The following is a 26,694-nucleotide window of genomic DNA, read 5'->3' on the forward strand; positions in this document are numbered from 1 at the left end:
GTGCACTCAAATCCTTTGAGGATTCTTTTGAAATGACATGCATATTCTCTATTAAATTGTGGCATAGAATAAGAACAGAAATCTTATTTGAGTGTGAAGGGTTTTATAGAAAGTATTTAAGCCACAACATTTTATAAATATTTCTTTAGAGAAATGTTTCACTATCACATCTTGCTCCTCTCAACAAGTTTATAAAACAGAAAAACATTTTTACAATATTGCTTTCGAAAATGATAAAGCCACCGAAGATTGTGCACCAAATCTGTACACCGAATGATGTGACAAAATCTTAACCGTTGATTCATTATCAGTTAATATTAATCAACGGTTAAGATTTTGATACGTTATTCGGTGCACAGATTCAATGCACAACTTCCGGTGACTGTAGCATTACTCTATTGCTATAATGGTATGAAAATGCACTGAAAACACTGTATAATGCAAACAAATGACCCACCTACTAAATGGACTACAAAATCTGCAGCAATTAATCAATTTCCATCTTTCTTTAACCATTTTCATTAATTCTGCTGCAATTACATATCCAATAATGTTTATCCTATGTATATATAACATACATGGCCATAAAATTTGCAGCATGAACTTTTTAATACACATGAGACTGCAAGTGAGAGTGTCTTGTAACAACCGAGCAATCCTCATATACAGTTTGAGCTACTTTTGAAAATCAAGAAGCTCAAAAATCATTGATCCAGTTGAGGCTGTGGACATAAGTTATGAGCCATATGGAGCTGATGTTGCTACCTTCCGTGACCCAGAAGTGTCATGATTGCCAGCAGGTTTGTTGGCCAATCGACGTTTGTAGCGTTTGAGAACAGATGCCAGATTCTCTTTTCCCTTTGGGAAAGCCACATCACCAGCAGCAGTGCCTGTTCGTCCCTTTCGACAAGATATAGCAGTCTCTACGTCCTTAATGATGTCTAGAAGCATCGCTGCAGTTGTGCATTTCCCTCTTCCTGGTTTTGCAGTAGGGGGCAACATACCATTTGAAATAGGCGGGCTTGACCTTTGCTGATGCCCAGCAGGAATTTGAAGGCAAAAGCAAGGGGTCATTGATGAGCGAGGCCTTGAGAATGCCAGATCTATAACACCCTGTCAATAAAGAAACATCAGTGTCAAATGAAGACATTTAAAAGATTCCCCCAAAAAGGGATAATAACTAGTTGAAATTTCCATAACATCAGACCGACAAATTCATCATGGCAGATCTTCCCATGTGGGAGCGTGGATATAAAATCATTACCCCCTAAATATTAACAGAATATGATGGTTTTTCTACTTGGTCAATTGGTAACCAAGACAATCACCTTACAACAGAAACAGAGGTCACTTCTTGCAAGTGCTACTTGACCTAAATGGATTAGAAAGGGTTTGCAAAATGTACCTGAAGGCGATTTAGTACATAAGTGTATTTTCCCCACAGCTCAGGCCGGCTTTCCATGAGTGACAGGCCAAGAATTCTGTGAATGCACCAGACCCCAAAGCTTACAATCAAATCCACTCTCCATATACAGCCATCCCCACAGTTTGGAACTGAGGAAATCAGAAAGTTGTTATAACCAGCATCATCATTCTTCACTGTGTTAGGAACCTTCCTTTCAGGAGACAAATATTGAGATTCAGCCATTTGAATCTCTCTGGTCTTGGCTTCAGCCTCACATAGAAACTTCTCCCTAGCAGCCACTCGATCGATTAAATCCTCGTCAGCCCCATCATTTGGTCTAAATAACCACTCAGATCCTTCCAATTTCAAAAGCTTCACAATACATAGTCTAAAAGATTGAAGAAGCTTGGCCTCTGAATTTACAATGGATGTAGCTTCTTGAGAATTTGCATTTGACCTATTTCCAAGTCCTTCACCAACAGTCCGACTTTTATCAGTTACACCAAACTGCTCAAAAGGCTGTCTAGACCAAAGGGATCCAGTATTCGAACTTGAATTTAACTGTACGGGAAAAGCATCTCTATATACATTTGATGGAGAAAGCTCATCAAATGCCAAAGGAGCTCCCACCCTGGATCCAGAATTTGAGTACAGAGATGGCTCATAACTTGCCCGACCAACAGATGATTTGTATCCACTTGAGCCATCCCACTGAGTGCCCTTATTGGCCATATATTGATCCCGCAGGGGAACAGAAAGACCCGATATGTCAGGCAAGCTATGGTATTTCTTTGCATTTGCAGACATTACTACACTATCAACAGGTCCAGAAGAGGAAGCACCATAATAAGATCTTTCAGATTGTAATGGACTATTTCTAGATACTGTAAAGTTCTGGTATCCAGACACTTGGACAGAGCTCGTACCATTTTGCAATTGCTGCCCCATAGCAAAAGCAAGTGAATCTACATAGGTTGTAGGCACCAAAGAAGGGGATTTCGGGGCTGGATACTCCCTTTGACCATTAAGGTAATCAGAATTTCTTTCCCTAGCAATTCGACTGAGATGTGCAATGTCACAACCGTGTACTGTATTTGGCTGATAATTCCAGGCATCGGAGGATGGTGTAGTCCGCAAACTGGAGTATCGTCTTTCACCAGAGTCTTCCGATGGAATGCGCAAACTAGAGTACCGTCTCTCACCAGAGTCTTCCGATGTAATGCGCAAACTAGAGTACCGTCTCTCACCAGAGTCTTCCGATGGAATGCGCAAACTAGAGTACCGTCTCTCACCAGAGTCTTCCGATGGAATGCGCAAACTAGAGTACCGTCTCTCACCAGAGTCTTCCGATGGAATGCGCAAACTAGAGTACCGTCTCTCACCAGAGTCTTCCGATGGAATGCGCAAACTAGAGTACCGTCTCTCACCAGAGTCTTCCGATGGAATGCGCAAACTAGAGTACCGTCTCTCACCAGAGTCTTCCGATGGAATGCGCAAACTAGAGTACCGTCTCTCACCAGAGTCTTCCGATGGAATGCGCAAACTAGAGTAACGTCTCTCACCAGAGTCATCTGCTGGAATGTGCAAACTAGAATATCGTCTTTCACCAAAGTCTTCCGATGGAATGTGCAAACTAGAGTACCTCCTCTCACCAGAGTCTTCTGATGGAATGCGCAAACTAGAGTACCTCCTCTCACCAGAATCTTCTGATGGAATGCGCAAACTAGAGTACCTCCTCTCACCAGCATCATGAACAATGCGGCTGGAGTTCTGAACATATGCATCTAACAACTGTTTGTGGTTGGACCATAACTGGGAAGATCCTCTTTGAACTCCATAAGCTGAGTCACTATTTTGTACCCTCTGCTGTTTTGGAGAGTCGTAGAAACTTGAAGTTAACATAGAATCAGAACCCCTTCCTCCTACAGATGGGATAAAACCACTAAATTCCTTTACGGTAGGGTCCACTTTCAACGAAGAGATAGGCTTTGAATCAACCCCTACCCCTAGCAATATGTCCAATTTCTTAGCCTTAGCTTCTTGAGTCATTTGCCCATGGAAGTCATATAACTGCCCCCAAAACTCATCAAGAGCTGAGGCTAATTGACGCCTTGCAGCACGCCCCAACCCCACTAATTTTGAAAGACTTCCAGGACCATTCCCACTCTCATCACTTTTCCCACTGAGACTCCTAAATGAACCTGAACCATCAGACATGAAAGATGATGTACTCTCAGGAACATCTTTGGATGATTCTTCAGCCTCCCAGGTATCTCCTTCATCATCATTCTTTTCAGTGGGTAAATCTCCTTCTATACCCACTGTTTTCTCTGGAGGAGCTGGTGATTCAATCATCAACGTCTTGGTGCCCAAAAGGTCATTACCAGTAACCTCCTTAGGCACATTTGAGAGAGCCAAGGAACCATCTGTAGATGCTGATTCCTCTTGATGACATATTGCAGGGCTAGGAAATGTAATATTAGAACGATTTTCCTGAATGGTACCTGAATGAATTTCCTGATCAGACTCCATGATTGTCTCAGGCAAATCAAGATCAAAATTTGTAACAGATGTATATGATTGACTTTCTGTGGACTTTTTCACTGCTGGAATCGATTCCTGCCTCTGGACAGGTCCCTCTCCATGATATCTAATTTCATTTATCTCATTTTCCTCCCCCTCAATAAAGGATGCAGATACTTTTTGTTTATCACAGCTCCACACCTGAGCATCACTTCGGGAACTTGCAGATTTTAAAGGAGTAGCCAATAGCCAAAGCAACAAACAAAGTGATGCACAAGCAGTGATGAGAAGGACAACAAAATGGACAGATGCACTACTCCCTATATTCCACCTCAAATTACCAGCCCAGTCACTGTTACCAAATATCATTTCAACCAAAAACATGAGCTTTAAGACTAGCATCCCACCAAATGTTATCAGAACTAAGAACTCCAGAAACTGAGAAATTTTATGGACACCCATTATTGACCTTGATGAGGCAACCCGAAAAAGGGGGATCACAGAAGATGGAAGCAATAGAGCTACCATCACCTGTGCGAATATGAGCAACTGATATATTCCTTCAGCTCCTGAAGTCCAAACGCAAAAAAGAGCCGGGACCATGCTAATGATTCTGATTGTAGCACGATGAAGCCAATTGGGTATGTCCAGTTTGAGGAAGTCATGCAAGACTACTTGTCCGCTGAGGTTCCAGGTCAGTGCAGTAATTTGACTTGAAAGAAATAGAACCAGTAGAAATACAAATGGGGCTACTGGGCTCCTAAATACCTGTGTTCATCAACGTACAAGTACAAACAGGACATTTAATTAGGATGCATCAACATAATAAAACTGCTATGGATGAAATTTAAAACATTGTGGAAAGACATGAGGAGCAACTACTTATGAAATAAGAAAATTTAATAAATAAATGAAAGAATAAAACCTGATCCATCGCATCCTGAAAAGTAAGCAAAACAAGACCAGTACTGTGGAAAACGTTTGCTGCCGAGTTCATCAGCACAAAATTCACCAGATAAATGCCGCAAAAGATGCATGAGATGGCAAAAAAATGATAATGACACAAGGTGCCCTTGGAGATTTTTAGCCACCCTTGACGCTGCTGCAGGAATAAGAGAATGGATGTTTTTAGAAAGTTAACAGATACAACAAGAATTATATTGAATTTAAAGAAACACAAAAAATAAAAAATAAAAAAAAATAAAAAAAATTGGAAGTGAACTATATTAGTTCCTACATGCAAAGTATACAAGGCACAAGCATCTGGATCTGAGATACAGCTGGAGGGTAATTTCAAATGAAAGAAGATTATTTCCAAAACTTTATTAAAAAATCAACAAACAGAGCACCAATATGACTAAGTAAAACACCAGCAGTGACATATCTACAAGGGACACTGATTCGAGATCATTCCTAACAAACAAAAAGTAAAATCTACAGAAGGAAAGCTAGTATTTGTAATGATTCAGGAATGCTCACAATCCAAAAATATGAACAATTTGAGCACTAATTGACATGAGAGGAATAATCAAACCAAGGTCATTTGGAATTCAGATGCTTTATTCAACAGATGCCCAGAAAAAATTAAAATGACACTGATTGGCTCGAAACTCACCCAAAAGATGTTGACATGCAACATGTAACTATGTAATACAATAATTAACACTCCCAAGCAGTAATCACAAACACGTCTGTGAAGAAGAAAGAAAGATAGACGTAGAAAACAAAATCACATTAGAGATCCATAATAGTTTACCCACAGAAAAGCAATACAGGCTTGATAAAATTTCAAGTTACTTTTATATGGAGAGAGATTTCAAAAATAAATGTCCAGAAAATATCTACCGCTCAATGTCCTAACTTCCAAGTATATCCCCAGTCACACGTTTCTTCGAGCACACATAATTAGACGTGCTGATGCAACCACATGTGGCCATCAACATGTCATGAAGTTCATAACATGAAATAACATTCACCATTATGAATAGCAATCAGTGTCAAAAGGAAATCCTCTCCAGACTGCATTTCCAAATTCATTGTCAAAGCCCAAACCAAACAAAGTAGTCTTACATACATGTCAGATCCTAGATCAGTTCAAGTATCACATGGTGATCCCATAAGTCTGAAACAATCTGACCCCAAACACAGACAAGAAGATACAAAAATGCATGCTCTTAAACATAGACACACAAGGATTCATGTACAGGAAGGAGAGAGATGTACCCGAATGATAGAAGAATGGAGATAAAAATTGTGAGGCATAATACTTGCTCCTAGGAGACTCATTAGAGTGAATACGCTATCCCCACTCAACTTTGTTAGCATCCAATTCACAGAAAGTGGAGTCTCTGGTTGACTGATTAGCACTCCAAGAACATAAGAAAGCAATAGGACACCCGCCATGCTTATGCACAGGAAATTTGCCTTGTTCTCCTGAAAATTCAACACCAATTAGCTTACCTACCAAATGGTTTGGGTGAGAATTTGAAAAAGCACAACCTTACCAGGAGTCCAGCAAAAAGTGGATATAAAACAGCGTCAGCAGCTGCTAAAAAGACACTGGTGGACAAGTCCAACCCCAACAAAAGATTAAGCCCATGTGCAATCCCCAAAACCTAGAGAAAAAATATGCAAGATCAGAAGTTAGCAACAAGATAAGAAGTTTGTGAAGGGTAAACAAAAAATCATGATAGATGTCTTAGTTCCATCACAATCAGGATAAGAAAACTACCATAGTAAGATCTAGCAAAATCACAGAAAGCTCTGTTTGAACTCCTAAGAGTACGCATGTGTACTTGTCATACTCACTGCTACAGATCTATTGTTGTCACAAAGAAAATGAAACAATTTAGTAAAATTTGCTAACAAAAAAATGTTAGAGAGACACAGAGATATTACCAATAATTAATCAAAAGTAACAATTGCTACAGCATAAGCAGCATCATAAAGGAAAGGAATGATACCTGAGCAAGATCTCTTCCTGTGACAACACCAATACGAGCTGAAAGGTACTGACACAGAATGGCAGCAAAATTGAAAAGTAGCATTAGTGCCACCAGATCAGTCCCAAAATGGGCACCACCTTCAACAATCGCTGCCCACTTTCCAGGATCAACATATCCAATTGAAATGAGAAGCACAGGTAAGACGGCAGGAAGCAGCCAATTAAGAAGACCAGGCTTTTGGTTAGTATTTGTGGTCTCAGCTTCCATGTTATTACTATGTATGTCAGACAAAGTGCAAATCCCAGTGAAGTAAAACAGTTATGTTACACTTCCAAGCAATTGAAGAACCCCTGTATGTGCGCCAAATTAAATAAATTACATGGCTGCATATTACCACCACATCAACAGCGGGAGGATGCCACACTTACAGAAGTCAATCACCAGCATATCAGTAACTTCTTCAATTAAAAATATTTAAACAATGTAAATCCGAAAGCAATCTATTTGTAGGAGTATATGCATCAAGTAGCATTCCAAGAATGCAGGACATATATATACTTTTGTACAGAATGACTTCAGAAGCTTCCCTTAACGGCACAATCACTGCCAAGGTGGCTACAACATAACCAAATTCCAAAGCTACCCCTGATCATCCAATAACAATCTAAATTTTGCAGACAGATCCACTTATAAGCCACAACAAAGTGATTTTGTCACCCCAATAAATTTTCTTTTCATCTCCCTGCCGTGACCAGCATATTCATCCAATTCATGTAAACTTCTATAAAAGATAATTGCAATTGAAGCCCGGATACAATCTTCAAAAATTCAAGCTGATTCCTCCTCGGACTCACCTTTGACGTGTAATCCTGATTAAATGATTAACATAAATTCGTTGATAAACAAAAGCATAACTTTTTTTTTTAGGCAAAATGACAAATTATGTAGAATTTTAAGGATGAAATAATAGGAATTTTAAGATCAATATACTTCACACAAGTGAAAAATGACTTGCTGTTAACTGAACGTGGTCACACTCGAAGTCTTTAATCATTTAGCAATCTCGTAACGTATTTACTCACTAAGTACATAAATAAACAACCAAAAGGACTTATTCAAATCCATTCAACACATCAATCACAGCATCCATAGAGATCAAATACAACTCATCAAAATTTAACACCCCAGTACTAGTAGGGAATAAAAATGCCAATCCAATTCAAAGCTCACATCAGATCTTCCCATAACATCAGAAAAGCACCCCAAAAAAAAAATAACAGCACACATATATTTTCTTCTTTTTCTGGTAAGTAACAGCACACATGTATTCAATACAACAAAAACCGAAATCCCAAAACAACCCAAAAAAAAAAAAAAAAAATCCATACAAACCCACAAAATAAAAATGGATCTGAATCAGGCAGAAACCATTAAGCACAAATCTCGAGGTCGATTACAACACTGAAAACAATAAAGGAAAACCCAGAAAAAAAGAAAAAAGAAAAAAAGCTTATTAGGGTTTATGAGAAATGTTTAAAGCTTTAATCTTTACCTTAGTAAGAGTGTGGTATCTCTCTGTCTCAGTTTCGATTGCTTTGCCTTGCTAAGCTTTTGTTCCTCCGCAACCTATATCCCTATCTGATAGTGTACAAGTAGATCTTTAACAGGATCTGCTTTTATGAGAGGCAGAGGAGTTACTATAAATTTTTGTGCGGATAGAGATAGAGATGGAGATAGAAAGAGAAAAGGTTTATTAGTTTCCTGAGAAAGAAAGTTAAAATGAGAAAATAATAGAGGTATAGTTTTGTTTATATTTAAGGGAGGAGAGAGTGAAGCAAGGAAAAGTTTCACATCAAATTAGAGAGAGTTAAAAGTTAGAAAGATGTAAAAAGACAGTTAGCGTTTTCTCTACTTTTTCATTTATAGCTGAGAAAGAGATTAAAGATTAGACCCAAATCAACTCTTTCTCTTTCTTTCTTCTCTCCATTGAAACTTATCTTTTCCTTTGCCTTGTCTTATGAACAAACTTTGTATTTAATTTGGATAACTATGGTTTTTTTTTCTTTTCTTTTCTTTTTTACAGCATAAATATGTACTAATTTACGTATATTTTAATTAATCTCTCAAAACTTTAAAACTATCATCGAATACTAGTTTTAATATTCATCCCTATTAACAATAGTATTAATAATTATATGTCTTTTTTACTCTTAACTTTTTCTTTCTTTCAAGAAGAAAAATATTTAACAGTAATTCATTAATTCTTTCATTGGGATGATCATACATTAATTTTCACTGGGTTTTATTTATATACTTTTAGATTTATCATATAAGATTAATATCAAGATATCAGAATTATTCTACTAATAATTAGATTAAAAGGTATTTCAATAACATTAAATATTCTTTATGACAGTAATTAATTACAGTAAAAGTCTGGCAATGATGAAAATCTGAATTGTAACTCGACTTTAGTCAAGGTCAATGATGTTTGTTTATTTGTTTGTTTGTTTCTTGGTAGCAGAGAAATTTCAATCTTAATTTTAATTTTTTTTGTGGAAAATTCAACAATCACATTTCTTTTTCTTTAATTTGGACATCATTTTTTATTTAACTAAAAAATTAATTAACAAGGTTAATATTGGTGAATAATTTTCATTAAAAAAGATATTATGTTTCATGTATGCTCAGAACAATAAAGATTTATTCACAACTCAAACTCACAAACTCTCAATCATAACCTTTATACAGTAATTTTCGATTCTTTTAATGAATTTCAGCAAAATATCGAAAGTGTCGTTTAAGGCTTGTCAGACAGAGTTTGTGAGATTGGGTTATAAATATAGTATTTTTTTTTTTTATGACTAAGAATATTCAAACTAATTTATATGTATCTTAATTAATGTTTGACGGTAGATAAATCTTATCTGAAGCCAATCTTGTTATAAGTGTGTGTGAATTGAAATTGAGTCTTAATCCGTCAATTTAAAGTAGTGAAAACGGGTAACGTACATGCTTTCATATTTTTCATGTCAATCCTATAAAAAGGGTTGAACTAGACAAGGTAGCTGATGTGTAATTGTTTGACTTACAAAAAAAGCAAACAAATTTAGATTTAAATTATGAAGAAAGAGATAATTGCATTTACCCGTCTCGGGTTGAAGTTAAACTAGTGGGATATAGCCTCCTTCATTGTAATAGACCTTAAAGAGAAATATACAATTGGGGGATAAAAACAACATTTCACATGTATTCATTAAATGTGATTAACAGATCATAGAACCTAATTAACCAAAACCTGGAGATGGATAAAGGTTTCCTAGAAAGAGCAGTTAATATGTTTATTGACTTACATTACATGGTACATGAGTTGACTACCCTTTAATTAATTATAACTAATTCTATTACAAGAAATTAAATAACTTTTTATTCAATGAAACCAACTCGAGCCCAGAAATTTGAGAAATTCATCTAATAGTCAATAAGGTTGGTTTCCTTTATTGATTTATGGGGTTCAAATTATTTTAGAATCATTTATTATATTTGTAACTTATTTAAAATATTAAGTTTGTAGGATATTCAATAGATCTCGAAAAATAGTTAAAATATGCATAAACTGACTCAAATATCTCAGTTAAAAAATAAATAAATAAATAAATCGGGGAAACCTTCACCGAAAGAGCCAAGGGGGTTTACGTTTATGATAGAATAGAAGCCAGTTTTGTTTTTGCATTAAATAAGAATAGACCACCACACTTGAGATTTCGAGTACTGAAATTGTACCTCGTTATAACAGTGGCCCCCAAGCGTGTGACCACTGGGATTAACCTTCAACGTTGAGAGGTAGATCAAAATTTAGAGGATATGTACCCCAATAAAGGAAATTCCTGCATCAATCCTTATCCTTTAGATGTGGGAATCAAATTTGCTACAAGGTATTTCATTAATTAGGGGGATACTTATATGAATAAAATAAATTATTTTGCTTTTATTCTAAAATAATTTTTGTAAAGTTCGATTGTCACTCCGTCATATTCCATATTGAGTATGAGATTCATTACATAAAAGTTAGTTCCCTTAACTAAGTAAATACATTTGGGTAACATATGGTTTTTGTGAAACCCAAATGCAAACCCTTGCTGGTTTGGGCTCAAAGCAAAAAATTTATAGTTGGTTGAACTCAGAATTTGTTAATTGGTATTGAAACGAGCTTCCAACCCGATAAGACGAGTGCATCTTTTAACAATTGGTATGGGTTTGTTACCCAATGGGACAGGTGGAACAACCTCACATCATTTGATAATTGTTAATTATTAGAGTATGTTCATTATCCAATCAAATGGGTGTGACAATCCCACAAGGACATGAGGTCTATAAGGTAAGGAGTTTGTCAAATCTCATATATTCCCCTAGTGGATGAGCTTGAAATCCAATTTACCCGTACAAGTTTGGACCCAAAGTGAACAATTCCTATTTGGTTGAATCCGATATTTAACATATGCAGTATTCTAAATACATGTGTTTTCACCCAAAAATCATATAGATTTGAAGGGTAGAACTATTTGCATTAAAAATAAAAAAAATTACTTCACTAAACAATTAAAACCTGATTTGAAAATTTCAAGAGGGGTTAAGGCTTTAATTAAGCATGGCAATAGATCCATGCATCAACTCCTTACTAACATGTGATTGATGCCCCAATCAAAAGAATTAATAAAGCTCAATTTAATTAATTTTATGCAAAACGTCCCTCTACCCACATGCTTCATCTAGTGGTCGGCAATTCAATGCATCAAACTACACCTTTCTGCAACTCTATCTTTGTATACTTATATGTTAACAATTAATTAAATGATTAATTTAAATATGCATCAATCGAAGCAACAAATGGGGGCAAATTCAACTTTTAAGTAGCAGGACACGTTCATGTTCAATGAACTTGGATATTACAAGCCTTATCACTTTACTTATTATTCTTATTGTAATTATTAATCATGTTTCGAAATTACTAATCTATCATTCTTCTTTCCCTTTGGCAGTTAATATTACAGTTAAGGCAGACAAATCCCCGAATCCACAACATGGTCCAGATCACTAAGTTACCCAGAATCTAGTTTGTCTATTTTTGTTTACTAGATTGATATTTTTGGGTTTTTGTAATTTAATTTAATTTTAATTACTATAAATTCTGCACATTTCGGTTCATTGCATCTTATAATTAGTTGGAATAAATAATATTAATGTTTTTGATCTTCTAAAATCATTGAATTCTGGCTAATCCCTTTTGCCCACGTAAATTCATCAAAATTTACGGACTTTTTTAGAATCCTCAAGCAAAGATTGGTTAAGCCTGTGGTAAAAAAAGTTTTATTCTTTCATTAACCTTTAGTTATTTATTATATTTATAATTTGTTTTAAAATATTATGAATGCAAGCTGATCCGAACATTTCAGTCATCAAAAATAAAAAATAAAAAAATTAGTTAAGTTTGGTGTTTTAATTATAATCATGTATTAATTGAGATTTTTTTTTTTACATAATATTAGTATTAATTTATTTTGTTTTAATTACACATGATGGGTCTAATTATATGTAAAACCAATACTAGATTCATCTCTTCTCTTTAATTCAACTTTTTAGATCCATTTAATTAAAATAACAATTATCTTGATTTAGAAATGAAAAACTACTTTGATTTATTTGTGTTTTCCCTAAAATTAAATTTTTAATCAAATAATGCTATGTCTATATTATTGTAAACCAATCACATGATTTAGACAATAAAAAATATAGTTTATTTTGATGCTTAACTAAAAAACAAATATTAATGGCAATCATGGAGCATGATACCTTTGAGTCTTTGACATAAAATTAATTTTATTATTAAAAAATTATATAAATCATAAAGGAATCGTATTATTTTCTATTATTTAGAATATTAAAAGAGTACAGAATCACTTATTAGAAGTAAGCTTTATTATAATAATTTAATAAAAAATTATTTGATAATTTGATACATGCCACGTGTCAATAATCAACATGCACGTTATGTCACTCAGTGTACGGAACCAGTTAGATCAATTAACCAACAAACAAACAAGATAACGTCTGTGATAAAAGTGACTGTCACTAAAGGAGACTAAAATTGTAATTACGCATTCATCATGGGCTCCACGTCGGTCACGTGGATTGTGCAACCAAACCTCTGGCTTGGCAGTTTCTGTAGCGCGTTTATTTTATTTTTATTAATCATTTTTAATTAAACATATGTTGAGAATTAAAAATGATGGCGTCTTATTTTAAAAAATTAAAGCAAAATAAATAATTTGTATCAATAAATGAAATTTGCGTAATCTTTCTTCTAGTTTAGTGTCCTCCAAATCATAATAACCCTTATCATTATGAATAGTAATGGATGCATTCTCATTTTACATGTGCAACTTTTTATAGGATTCAGTTGTTTAATTCAAGAGCGTTGTACTTACACCTAGCTAAATAATCAAATTATTATAAAATTTTGAGGAGCATTATCAGATGATTTCATTTCATAATTAGGATTAGACTGATATTTTAACCTTGTAAATGTGTCTTTAACAAATAATAAATGATATGTTTGCAGGATACTTGGGGCCAAAAGCTGACACTTCTTACTATTTCTTGGGCAAATTTGATGTCAACTTTAGTTGATTAAGCCCATATGATTTGAAGATGCTCTTGTTTTTGGCTTTTACCTATATGCCAGTTTAAAATGATAATATATTGCTGCTGCCAGTCAAAATCTGGAATTTTACTGTATTTCTACCAATTTATTCATAAGGGTTGAGTTCATTTCTCTTGGAGGCAGTATGTGGTATTACAAGAAGTGAATTAGAGCCTATATTTTTGCGGATTATATTAGCAAGTTTCACATGAATTCAACACAATTTAAGAGTCTAAATCTGGGAAATCTTGACTCTTCTTCCTACAGTTCATAAAACTTGGAAAAAGTTAGTCCTAATAGATTACGAATCTTCTGCATTATCATAAGATTATATGTATTTATTTCATTTATTTGTTGACTTTTTTACTTTATGAAATATCTCTTTGATATAGGATCACGTTATAATATGCTTGTAATTAGCAAAGATTTTATTCTCTCTTTTGTGTATATATGTGTATTTTTCTTTTACCGAAGGAATATAGAGAAACATCAACCAATTCTCATTTCATTTCTTAGTTTTGTTCTGTAATTTATTATGGTATCAGAGCAAGTTTTTCTTTAAAGTTCTTTTTTTCAAACACAATTTCCATTCCAAATACTCAAACTCCAACAACGCTTAAACTCCAGCAACAACAATTCCAATGTCCAAAGAAGATCAGTCCCATTACAAACACTCAAACTCCAGCAACAACCATTCAAATATGGACCCATCAAATCCATTCTTTGTTCACCATTCAGATCATCCTAGCCTCATGCTTGTCCCAACAAAATTGAATGGCACCAACTATCAATCATGGAGTAAATCCATGATCCATGCCCTAACAGCCAAGAACAAAATTGGTTTCATCAATGGTTCTGTCAAGCCTCCATCAAAGAAAAAACAGCCAACTGAGTTTGCTCTTTGGAATCAGTGCAATAGCATGATTTTATCATGGCTCACTCACTCAGTAGAACCAGATTTAGCCAAAGGGGTCATTCATGCGAAGACAGCTTATCAAGTATGGGAAGATTTCAAAGATCAGTTTTCACAAAAAAATGCACCAGCCATCTATCAGCTTCAGAAATCATTAGCATCACTCTCACAAGGTAACATGTCTGTATCCTCATATTACACAAAGCTTAAAGGCTTATGGGATGAGCTAGACTCATATCGAACCATCCCTCATTGTGATCAATTTAAAGCACATATTGAGCAAAGAGAAGAAGATCAAATGATGCAATTTCTCATGGGTCTCAACGACGCCTGTAGCACTGTTCGTAGCAACATCCTCATGATGTCGCCGCTGCCCAATGTGCGTCAAGCACACTCCCTTGTTATTCAAGAAGAAACACAGCGACAAATGACATCAGAAAGTAGAGAGAAGTTTTCCATTGTAGTAGCAACTCAAAGCTGCCAGAGCAATTATTCTTGTAAGCCCAAAGACAAACATTGTGAGCATTACAATAGAGATGGCCATACAATTGACAACTGTTGCACTCTGAAATTTTATTGTAAATTTTGCGATAAGAGAGGTCACACTGAAGATAGGTGCAAATTAAAAAATGGCACTTGGAATTCCAACAACTCAGCAACTCCAAGGAATCGAAACAATCAATCTCAACAACAACATGGATCCCATCCTTTTCATGCTGCCAATGCAACAAAGTCTTTGCGATCTATGCGTGGAGTAAATTTTGAAGATAATAACTCACTGAACGCAACACATGGATTTACTGCTGATCAATTGCAACAACTTGCTTGTGCTTTGTCTCAGATGACACCCAATCACACCACCGGTAATTACAACGCATATGCAAATGCTGTAGGTCTGTTTTCTTCTTCTAATGCTATTAATTCTATTTTCGCTGAGCCTTGGATATTGGATAGCGGAGCAACAGACCATATTACCATAGATTCCACTCTTTTCACCCACACAGACATATCACCAACACCAATTGTAAAATTATCTACTGGATCTTCAGCCTCTATTACGTCTACAGGAACTATACCATTTAACTCTAATATCACGTTAAATAAAGTTTTGTGTGTCCCATCCTTTCATTTAAATTTGATGTCTGTTAATAAAATCACCACTACCCTAAATTGTTGTGCCATTCTTTTTCCCACTTTCTGTGTCTTGCAGGACTTTGCTACGGGGAAGATGATTGGCTCGGGTAAACAACATGGTAGTCTTTATTATATGTCTCCATTGCGAAGGACACCTACCTCTCATCAAGTTTCTCAACCTTCCAACCTATGGCACATGCGTCTTGGACATCCGTCTCCATCTCGACTAAAATTAGTATCATCGTTATTGTCTCCCAATAATAAAGTTTCCTTTGATAATAATTGTAATGTTTGTCCTATGGCTAAACAAACTAGATTACCATTTCCTTCTAGTTTTATATCAACTCATGCTCCATTTGAGTTATTGCATTGTGATATTTGAGGTCCTCACAAAATTCCTACACATTCAGGGGCATGTTTCTTTCTCACTATTGTGGACGATTTTACAAGGTGCACATGGGTATTTCTCATGCAATTTAAATCAGAAACTCAAACTATTTTACAATCCTTCTTTACCTTTGTTCATACTCAATTTCATGCTTCCGTTAAAGCCATCCAGGTAGACAATGGCTCTGAATTTCTATCCATGCGAAATTATTTTTAATTACATGGTATAGATTATCAGCGTACTTGTGTCTATACTCCACAACAAAATGCAGTAGTTGAACGAAAGCATCGTCATATTCTAACTATTGCGCGTGCTTTACTTTTTCAATCTCAACTTCCTCTTATTTTTTGGGGTGAATGCATATTGACAGTTGTACATCTCATTAATCGACTCCCTACACCATTGCTATCCAACAAATCATCTTTCGAACTTTTGTACAATCGTCCACCATCACTCAATCATTTGAAAGTTTTTGGTTGTTTATGTTATGCAACTATTGTTCAGCCCATTCATAAATTTGAACCATGTTCTAAACAATGCATTTTTATTAGGTACCCCACCGGTCAAAAGGGTTACAAACTTTATGATTTGGAGACACAAAAAAATTTTGTTAGTCGAGATGTCAAATTTTGCGAAACCACATTTCCTTCGGTTTCTTCTCAACTTGATTCTGGTTTTGTTTTACCAATTTTTTTCGCATGATGCCATAAACAGCTTGCTTTTCCCTTATGATTATAACCTAGACACTTCACCTTTCCATTCATCATCTCTTCATGATCAACTGCCAAGTCCTCGTCATGCTCATATTCCCTTAACAGAAAACAACGAAACTCAAGGGATAGATTCTGAGCATCTACAATCTTGGTTGACTGAAACTTCACCAAAAACAGCCTCTTCTTCCAATACGCCTAACCTTTCTCCTCCGTCACATACAGACTCACCAGCTTCCCCTAATCCCCCTATACGTCAATCCGACATGGCACAAAGACTACATTTTGTCTGCACAAGCCAATCATTCAACCTTGACACCAAGTTCAGCATTAGGCACTCGATATCCTCTTTCTCATTTTCTTTCATATTCTCGTTTATCTTCTGCCCACTGTACCTTTCTAGCTAACATTACAGGTTATATCGAACCTCATTCTTATGCTCAAGCTATCCTTGATCCACATTGGAAAAATGCAATGAAAGCTTAATTAATAGCATTAGAATAGAATAACACCTGGAGTATGGTTCCTCTATTGGCTGGTCATAAACCCATTGGCTGCAAGTGGGTTTACAAAATTAAATATCGATCTGATGGCACTATTGAGCGTCACAAAGCTCACCTTGTTGCTAAGGGATATACTCAAGTTGAAGATATTGATTACCATGAAACCTTCTCTCCCACAGCCAAGCTCACTACACTCCGTTGCCTTCTTGTTGTTGCTTCCGCACGTCACTGGTTCATTCATGAATTAGATGTCCAAAATGCTTTTCTTCATGGTGATTTACAAGAGGTAGTATACATGGAACCTCCACCTGGTCTTCGCTGACAGGGGGAGAACCTCGGATGTCGGCTTAATAAATCCCTCTATGGTCTCAAACAAGCATCAAGAAACTGGTTTTCTACCTTTTCCTCTGCCATTCAGAAAGTTGGTTATCAACAGTCAAAAGCTAATTATTCCCTTTTCACCAAAGATAGAGGTACTTCTTTTACTGTAGTCCTTATCTATGTTCATGATATACTCCTTACAGACAATGATCTTCAAGAAATGGAACATCTCAAGAAGATTCTCTTCAAACACTTTTGCATGAAAGATCTCGGTGACTTAAAATATTTTATAAGCATTGAATTTTCTCGATCAAAAAAGGGAATTTTCATGTCTCAAAGGAAATATGCAGTAGAGATTTTACAAGATTCAGGACTTCTTGGTGCACATCCAGACAAGTTTCCGATGGAGCAAATTTTGAAGCTTACTCCTACAGATGGGGTTTTATTAAGTGATCCAACTAAGTATAGAAGGTTGGTTGGTAGATTGATTTATCTTACTGTGACAAGGCCTGACATAGTATACTCTGTTCGCACATTGAGTCAATTCATGCATGAACCCAGAAAGCCACATTGGGATGCAACTTTACGGATTCTCAGATACATCAAGGGTAATCCTGGTCAAGGTTTACTATTTTCTTCTACAAACAGTCTTACTCTTAAGACATTTTGCGATTCAGATTGGGGAGGGTGTTGTGCCACAAGAAGATCAGTTACAGGATATTGATTCTCTCATCTCATGGAAATCCAAGAAACAAGCCAATGTCTCTAGATCATTTGCAGAAGCAGAATACCGAGCCATGGCGAACACATGTTTGGAGTTGCCATGGTTACATTACATATTGCAAGATTTAAAGGTTGCACAACCAACTCCTATACCTTTATTTTGTGACAACCAGGCAGCCTTATATATCGCAGCAAATCCCGTTTTCCATGAACATACAAAGCACATTGAGATAGACTGCCACATTGTTCGAGAGAAACTACAAGCCGGAATGATTAGTCCTTAATTCGTACATGCCCACACGCTTACAATTGGCGGACATGTTTACAAAAGCTTTAGGAAAGGACCAATTTGTGACGTTACGTAACAAGTTGGGACTTCATGATATTTACTCTCCAACTTGAGGGGGAGTATTACAAATCTTCTACATTATCACAAGATTATATGTATTTATTTCATTTATTTGTTGACTTTTTTTACTTTAGGAAATATCTCTTTGATATAGGATCACGTTATAATAGGCTTGTAATTAGCAAAGATTGTATTCTCTCTTTTGTGTATATATGTGTATTTTTCTTTTACCGAATGAATATAGAGAAACATCAACCAATTCCCATTTCATTTCTTAGTTCTATTCTGTAATTTATTATGATACACCAATTATGTAGTGTTTTTTTGAGTTGCTTGTGATCAACTCAGCAATGGATTTTTTTTACTAGTTGTTTGATTAGGTTATCAAGTTCATAAAATTGACAAATATGAAAGACTATGAGACAAATGAAAACAGCTAGAATTTGAGACAGTTGAATCCTGACATAACCATACCGTTGAGACTAATCTCTCTGCAGATGACATTACAGGTTAGATGAGCTTCTAAACTATGAATAATACTACACATATATCATTCCCATACAACATTTCTTATACAACATTATGTAGCAAGATGTGATTTGGTGAAAGTTTAATTTTAACTTTAAATTAACCAATCATATCTTGCCACATAATGTTGTATGAGAAATGTTGTATGAAAATGATGTATGTGTAGTATTACTCCCTAAACTATATCTCTAAGTCGTAAAAATTATTAAAATGAAGTTCTTCCATCAGTATTTGATTCCTGAGATTCTATAGTACACAAGTCAACATATCTTTATTGACATTAATATTAATTTTCAATATCAGAATAATAAACTATCTCATAGTTGATTATTCATTTTTTCAGTGTTTGATGACATTATTTTCAACATATATAATAACGTAACTGATATCAGTTTCTTGTGCATTGAAGATGCCAGCCCAACTACTATTAATGCTTGTATAATAAATCTCTTTAAAAAAATGTGTTCATGGTTGTTGTCAGCTGTTTGATGCACAAAAATGGGGGACACCTCGGATAATTTAGAAAACTCTGGTGCTGCCAGCATTCTCTTGTTTTTGAAGGAGAAGGTAAATGATGATGCAACAATGGACAAAAGTTGCAGAAAGTTTGGAGTCAAGAGCTTCCGAATTAATGAAGTAAAATAAAGAGATAATTGATGAAAGTTGACTTATATTTTTAACCATCGAAACATATGTTAAATTTATATGCAGCCAGATGTTGACTTTAGACTGAAGTTAGTGGGGGACGATTAAAGGGGCCATCTATACTTGTTACAGTATCTGGATAATGGTTGACCGTCTTCTCTTTCATCTTCATCAATCTGTGTGCTTAAATTAATCACTAACTTTTGCATAATTAATCAACATCTGATGCTACAACAAATGTCAGTTAATCTTGAATTTGTAAGTATTTTAATGGGAATTATTTTATAAAAATGTGTTGAGCTTCTGGTTGACCTTTGGACAAAACAGCTAACTTGAATATAACACAAGAATAAATTAGACTAATTCTATCCTAGTTAGAAAAACAATTCATACGGAATCCTAACTATATATTATCCTTTGAGTTGACTTTATGTCTATAACAAAAGAAAGCCATGTAAAATAGTTTGCAGGGAGAGAATTCCCCTGAATGGAATGAGGACTTGAACAATTTTGTAGTCTGTAATGAAGTTGTTCAACATGAAGCTTTACGCTGTAAAATACTGGGTTTTGGATATGTTCATCACGTCAGGCTCAGGATTGTACTTTTTTTCATCAATTGCAAAATAATAATTGATTCTGTGATTCAAACATAAGCAAATGTTGTGACAAAAACACAGTATTCGAAAGGGGTGAGTTGAAATTTTTGTATTGTGGTTGACCTACACTGCACCCGATACCGTAGGCTTAGGTAGCTGTGTTCATTAACGTTTTCACAACCTAGAGATAAAACTTATAGCATGGAACTTATTGACTTAACACTTGGTACTCTGAAAGGTTACATATAGCATTTAACCAAAATCTAATAACATCATTTTTTTTTTTTTTTTTTAGTGATTGGGGTATTCGAGACAGTTTACACGCAGCTCAATTAATTCTTTAAGACTTTAAAAATATCGATTGGGTAAAAGTTCTAATGATTAATAATCGAAGAGGGACTCGAACTCAAAACCTTTTGAGTAATACATTTAAGAGTCTTTATCGAATCACTCAATCACCCAGAAATAGTTACACCTTAGCAATTTCAAGTATTATCCATTATTATTATTGAAATAAGATTCGATTGAAGCAGTTAAGATGAATGAAAAAGAGTGTATAAAATAATCAGCAATACCATAAGAAAATATGTAACAACTTATAATCTTGACAATGATAATAGAAACTCTAAATTGTTGTACTGTAGAAAATCCAATGAGCTTTATAATCGTCAAGTGTTGAGGTTGAATAATGCTACATTTCGACTACTATTTTACACCATTTTTATTACATCATGATGTGATATATGCTACAATCACATAAATTTTATTATAATATTAAAAATTAAAAATAATTAAAAATTTGTATGGTTATGACATATGCCATATCATGATGTAATAAAAATGGTGTAAAAGAGTGGTGTAAATGTAGCATTACTCGTTCAGGTTTGGGTATCACAAAATTTTCTCAATGAGAATTTTTGATATCAAGTGTTTTGTTTTTAATAGGAATGAAACAAATTTTTTTCCTCTGTCAAGATGGATTTAAAAGTAAATATTTGATTGTAAGAGCTTTGAGGTTTTGATCCTATAAACAAATTAATCCATAATTTTATGATAATAATATTTGATTGATTTAGTCTCAGACTTTATTATTAATTCTCATTTATTTAAATTACTTTTTTTTTTTTTTTTTATAATTGTATATAAAGCCTTGAAGTGAAAATATGGAAGGTAAATTTCTTCTATTACAATGATAATCTACTTGAAACTTGAGAGATGGGGGCTAAAGACAAAAATAATTGGAGGCTAAGAGGGTGTTTGCCTAAGCTTATAAGCTGGTTAAACTAGTTTATAAGCTCTAAAATTAAGCTGATCTGTTTGTTTATAACTTTTTTAAGCTTACAAGTTGAGCTTATAAGCAAAAAAAACCCCAACTTATTTTTTTTTGCTTATAAGTTAGTTTGACTAAGTATATTACCACATTATCCTTATTTAATTTTAAAATTCTATAGCATACCCTTATTTAATGTAGTACCATTTTTAGTCATTTTATAATAAAATATACTTATAAGCCACATTTTACCAAACACTTCAACTACTTATCAGTCACTTATAAGTACTTTAACCAAACACGTAATTGCTTAAAATTCCAAATGCTTATAAGCTAGCACTTGTTATTTATAAACTAATTTTCATAAGCTCAAACAAACACCCCCTAAATCACATGTTCTGTGTAGTTATTGTTTGATATGAATCTTAACTCACATAGGTCAGGACCGTTAGAGTTTGGGCTTAGGTTTGAGTTGGGCTAGGGCTCAACCATGGTCTTCGGGTTCAGTCGGCCCAGTAAAAATTCAAGTTCAACAGAACGAAGCAGAACTGAGGTTTTTGGACCCAAACCGAATTAACTGCATAAACCCTACTTCTGCAACTATCACTCGCACACTGTCTCCTACTCTTTGAATGTAAATCATAATTCCAAACAAAAAAAATCCAATCAATCAAAATCCATTTCAAATTCCCCTTTTAATAACTTCGCATCAATGGCACCCATCTTCATCTCTAAACCCTTAAAGCTAAAACTTAGGGTGTATTTTTATCCCAACGCACTCAGAATCAGAAGCTCATATTCTCTCCATTTCCCTCGTTTCTTTTGCTCCACCGATGGCCAAACCCCAGAAAATCCACCTCCGAACTCGGATCCAGTTCAACCACGAAAAGAAACGAAAATGGAGCAGACCCCATTTCAGAGAATCCCAAGAGGTAGGCAACGAAACTCAGAAAAAATAGAGGATATAATTTGTAGAATGATGGCGAACCGGGCCTGGACGACCCGGTTGCAGAACTCGATCCGGACTTTAGTACCCGAATTCGATCACAATCTTGTTTATAATGTTCTTCATCGTGCGAAGAACTCGGAGCATGCGCTCCAGTTCTTCAGGTGGGTTGAGCGGGCCGGGTTGTTTAACCATGACCGCGAAACCCATTTGAAAATTATTGAAATTTTAGGGCGAGCTTCAAAGTTGAATCATGCCAGGTGTATATTGTTGGATATGCCGAAGAAAGGCGTTGAATGGGACGAAGATATGTTTGTAAAGTTGATTGATAGTTATGGTAAAAAGGGGATTGTTCAAGAGTCTGTTAAAATTTTTGACAAAATGAAGGAACTAGGCTTGGAGAGGACTGTTAAATCTTATGATGTTTTGTTTAAAGTAATCTTGAGGCGTGGCCGATATATGATGGCGAAAAGGTATTTTAATAAGATGCTGGGTGAAGGAATAGAGCCGACTAGGCATACTTATAATATTATGCTGTGGGGGTTCTTTTTGAGTTTGAGACTTGAGACTGCCATAAGGTTTTATGAGGATATGAGGAGTAGAGGGATTTCGCCGGATGTGGTTACTTACAATACAATGATTAATGGGTATAATCGGTTTAAGAAGATGGACGAGGCAGAAAAGTTGTTTGTGGAGATGAAAGGGAAAGATACTGTGCCTACGGTTATTAGTTATACTACTATGATAAAGGGGTATGTTGCAGTTGAGCGAGCTGATGATGCATTGAGATTGTTTGAGGAAATGAAGTCGTTTGATATTAAGCCTAATGCTGTGACATATACAGTTTTGTTGCCAGGTTTGTGTGATGCAGGGAAATTGGCTGAAGCACAGAATATGTTGAAGGAGATGGTGGAGAGATATATTGCTCCAAAGGATAATTCGATCTTTTTGAAGCTGTTGACTAGTCAATGTGCATCTGGGGACTTGGATGCGGCAGCAAATGTGCTTAAGGCAATGATACGTTTGAGCATTCCAACAGAGGCTGGACATTATGGTGTCTTAATTGAGAACTTCTGCAAAGCTGAGATGTTTGATCAGGCAATTAAGTTGTTGGATAAGCTAGTTGAGAAGGAAATCATCTTGAGGCCACAAAATTCTGTGCATGTGGAGGCCAGCGCTTATAATCCGATGATTCAGCATTTGTGCCACAATGGACAGACAGGAAAAGCTGAAATTTTTTTCAGGCAGTTGATGAAAACAGGTGCCTTGGATCCCATTGCCTTTAATAATTTGATATGTGGGCATTCCAAAGAAGGGAATCCAGATTCTGCTTTTGAAATTTTTAAGATCATGCGTAGGAGAGAGGTGCCTAGAGATGCAGATGCTTACAAGTTGCTCATTGAGAGCTACCTGAGGAAAGGTGAACCAGCTGATGCTAAAACAGCTTTGGATAGTATGATTGAAGATGGGCATCTTCCGGCTTCATCACTATTCAGATCTGTCATGGAGAGTCTGTTTGAAGATGGGAGGGTTCAAACTGCAAGCCGAGTCATGAAGAGCATGGTAGAGAAGGGTGTGAAGGAGAACATGGATTTGGTCGCCAAGGTCTTGGAAGCTCTTCTCATGAGAGGTCATGTTGAGGAAGCCCTTGGACGCATTGATCTACTGATGCACAGTGGTTGTGCACCCAATTTTGATAGTCTTTTATCTGTTCTGTCTGAGAAAGGGAAGACCATCGCTGCTCTGAAGTTGTTGGATTTTTGTTTGGAGAGAGACTGCATTGTAGATTTTTCAAGCTATGAGAAGGTGTTGGATGCTCTCTTAGCAGCAGGGAAGACTCTCAATGCATATTCTTTATTGTGTAAAATACTGGCGAAAGGAGGAGCCACTGATTGGAAGAGCTGTGAGGATTTGATTGCTAGCCTTAATCAGGAAGGGAACACAAAGCAAGCAGATATACTCTCTAGAATGATAAGGGGAGGAGAGACAGCCCATGGGAGCAAGAAGGGGAAGAAACAATCTGCAGTTCCCAGCTAGTTTTGCCTTTTATCCCCCTTTCTACTCTTAGTGTAGTTTTTTAAGTAGAGAACTTTTGCTTCAAATTTTTAGTTTGAGAATGATTCGGAGAGCTCCATCTTGAGCAGAATAACTTGTGGAAAATACAATTTCATTTGTTCTGAATTTGAAAGGTGTAACACCGCATTAATTGTCTTATTATACGACATGAAAGTTTTGCTTCATATTCCTGAAATTCCAGTTCTATGTTCTAGCTTCTACACCCGTTTTAATATAAATATTTTGATACCATTTGCAGCTTTGGAGATGATGATTTGATTTTAAAATCAATTTCTTGTTGTAATGTTAATATTGTGAACCTAAAGCCAAGTCAGGCTTCCAGGGGTGTCTTGTGTCTTCTAGGTGGTGTAATTTGCATAAATTCTCAAGTTGAGCGTGTTTGAATTGTTCCCACATGGAAAGAAATCCCAAACCTTGTTGAAATTACAATTGAACAGTGAGGCTTAATGTGCCAAGAATGGAGTAAGAGAAGCCAATAAGCCATGGCCATGCCTGGTTCACAAGGGTTTATCCATTTGTCAGTCAAAATATCTTGACACATTTGTCATCTTCCTCCAACTTAAAGCGGCGTCTTATCAGTTGTTTCTATTTCTTTGTGGCTAGCCCCAACGTGCCTTCCCCAACAACCTTTCAAAATTGCACGGTCCCGATCTCACAACCTTTTCATCCAAAGGTCGACTGGCTCGAAATCTGTAAACTCTATGCAACTTGCATCTGTTTGTGCTGCCTCCTCTAGTCCTTAACCTAAGCGGCGGGCTAGACCTCATAAACATCTTTTTTTAATACCATTTTTACCCCTCCTCCGTATTTCAGTTTAAATCTTTATAATATTATTCATATTAAAGATTTGATTATCATTTACTATTTAATATATATTTTTTTAAAATATATATATATCAAGGCATTTGTTTACGAGCTCATTTTTTCAACGTTGTGAAATATGCATAATTTTTTTTGTTTAAATTTTCACTAAATAGAGAATTCTGAATCTAAAGTGAGAAAAATTCCTTATAAAATTCAAATTTCCTCTTCACTTTTTGTCTTTTCTCCACTCTTTAATAAAGCAAAATGTTCGTTCAAATCAATATTTTATCATAAACTTTTTGAGTCTAGCATAGTTTAACGCTTTATACTGATAATTTAACATTTATTGTTTTATTAAGGTTACAATTGGTAAATTATTAGATTTTATGACTAGATTTATACTTTAAATAAAATCTACACCTTTTGGAAAAATGTAATTATTAAATTGGTCATATAATCTACCATGCCCTAAATTAAACAACAAAGCTACGGACACCGAAAAACTTGTACCGAAATTGTGTACCGGCCTACGTGTAACACGCCTCTGATTTTTTTAACAATTTTTTTCTAGTGAACGGTCATTCATCAAATTTGGACGACCGTTCACTCACATGGACGTCCGTCCATATTATATGGATGGGCGTCCCCATTTAAAGGACGTTTGTCCCTGATTAAAATACAATTAAACTAATTTGTTAAACATTAGGGACGATCGTCCATCCATTCTGGACGGGCACCCACAAATAATGGACGCCCGTCCTTCACCCAAATATGAAAAAAAAAAATCTTTGGGGACGCTCGTCCCTTACTTTTGGACAGGCGTCCGTAAGAAATGGACGTCCGTCCATTATTTTGCTTTTACAAATAAAAAAAACTCTTTGGACGGCCGTCCAAAAATTATGGACGGCCATCCTTTCACTGTGGACGGGCGTCCGTAAGTAATGGAAGCCCGTCCATTATTTTGCTTTTACAAATCTAAATAAAAACGATGGACGGCCATCCTTTTATTGTGGATGGGCGTCCGTAAGTAATGGACGCCCGTCCAAAAGTAATTCTTAAAAAAAAAAAAAAATTTAAACACTGGACGGCCATCCCTAAATGGTGGACGGCCGTCCCTTCATTGTGGACGGGCGTCCATACGTAATGGACGCCCGTCCATTACTTAAGGAAGCCCGTCCTTTAATGTAATTAAAATTAAAAAAAAAAAACTCGCGT

General features: G+C 35.6%; 2 protein-coding genes across 5 annotated transcripts; one reads left to right on the plus strand and one right to left on the minus strand.

Annotated features, from left to right (window-relative positions):
• Nucleotides 1-487: 487 nt before the first annotated feature.
• LOC116123877 (ethylene-insensitive protein 2) lies at nt 488-8,657 on the minus strand. 4 transcript variants are annotated; one of them, XM_031409626.1, is made up of 8 exons: nt 8,426-8,657; nt 6,892-7,223; nt 6,660-6,746; nt 6,433-6,543; nt 6,152-6,361; nt 4,854-5,030; nt 1,406-4,696; nt 488-1,113 (listed from the first exon to the last, which is right to left on the minus strand). In XM_031409626.1, the coding sequence occupies exons 2-8, from the start codon at nt 7,138-7,140 to the stop codon at nt 736-738; spliced, it is 4,503 nt and encodes a 1,500-aa protein (XP_031265486.1). In that variant the 5' UTR covers nt 7,141-7,223; nt 8,426-8,657; the 3' UTR covers nt 488-735. The 4 variants fall into 4 exon arrangements, with proteins under 4 accessions (XP_031265486.1, XP_031265491.1, XP_031265481.1 ...); XM_031409631.1 differs by having other exon boundaries at nt 4,854-5,027; nt 6,892-7,742; XM_031409621.1 differs by having other exon boundaries at nt 6,892-7,742.
• Nucleotides 8,658-22,238: 13,581 nt separating this feature from the next.
• On the plus strand, nt 22,239-24,874 carry LOC116123520 (pentatricopeptide repeat-containing protein At2g37230-like). The gene has a single exon (XM_031409282.1). It carries the CDS (start codon nt 22,366-22,368, stop codon nt 24,634-24,636), a length of 2,271 nt encoding a protein of 756 aa, XP_031265142.1. The 5' UTR covers nt 22,239-22,365; the 3' UTR covers nt 24,637-24,874.
• The last annotated feature ends 1,820 nt before the right edge of the window (nt 24,875-26,694 follow it).

This window comes from Pistacia vera, unplaced genomic scaffold (assembly GCF_008641045.1).
Source record: "Pistacia vera cultivar Batoury unplaced genomic scaffold, PisVer_v2 Contig103, whole genome shotgun sequence".
Taxonomy (NCBI): domain Eukaryota; kingdom Viridiplantae; phylum Streptophyta; class Magnoliopsida; order Sapindales; family Anacardiaceae; genus Pistacia; species Pistacia vera.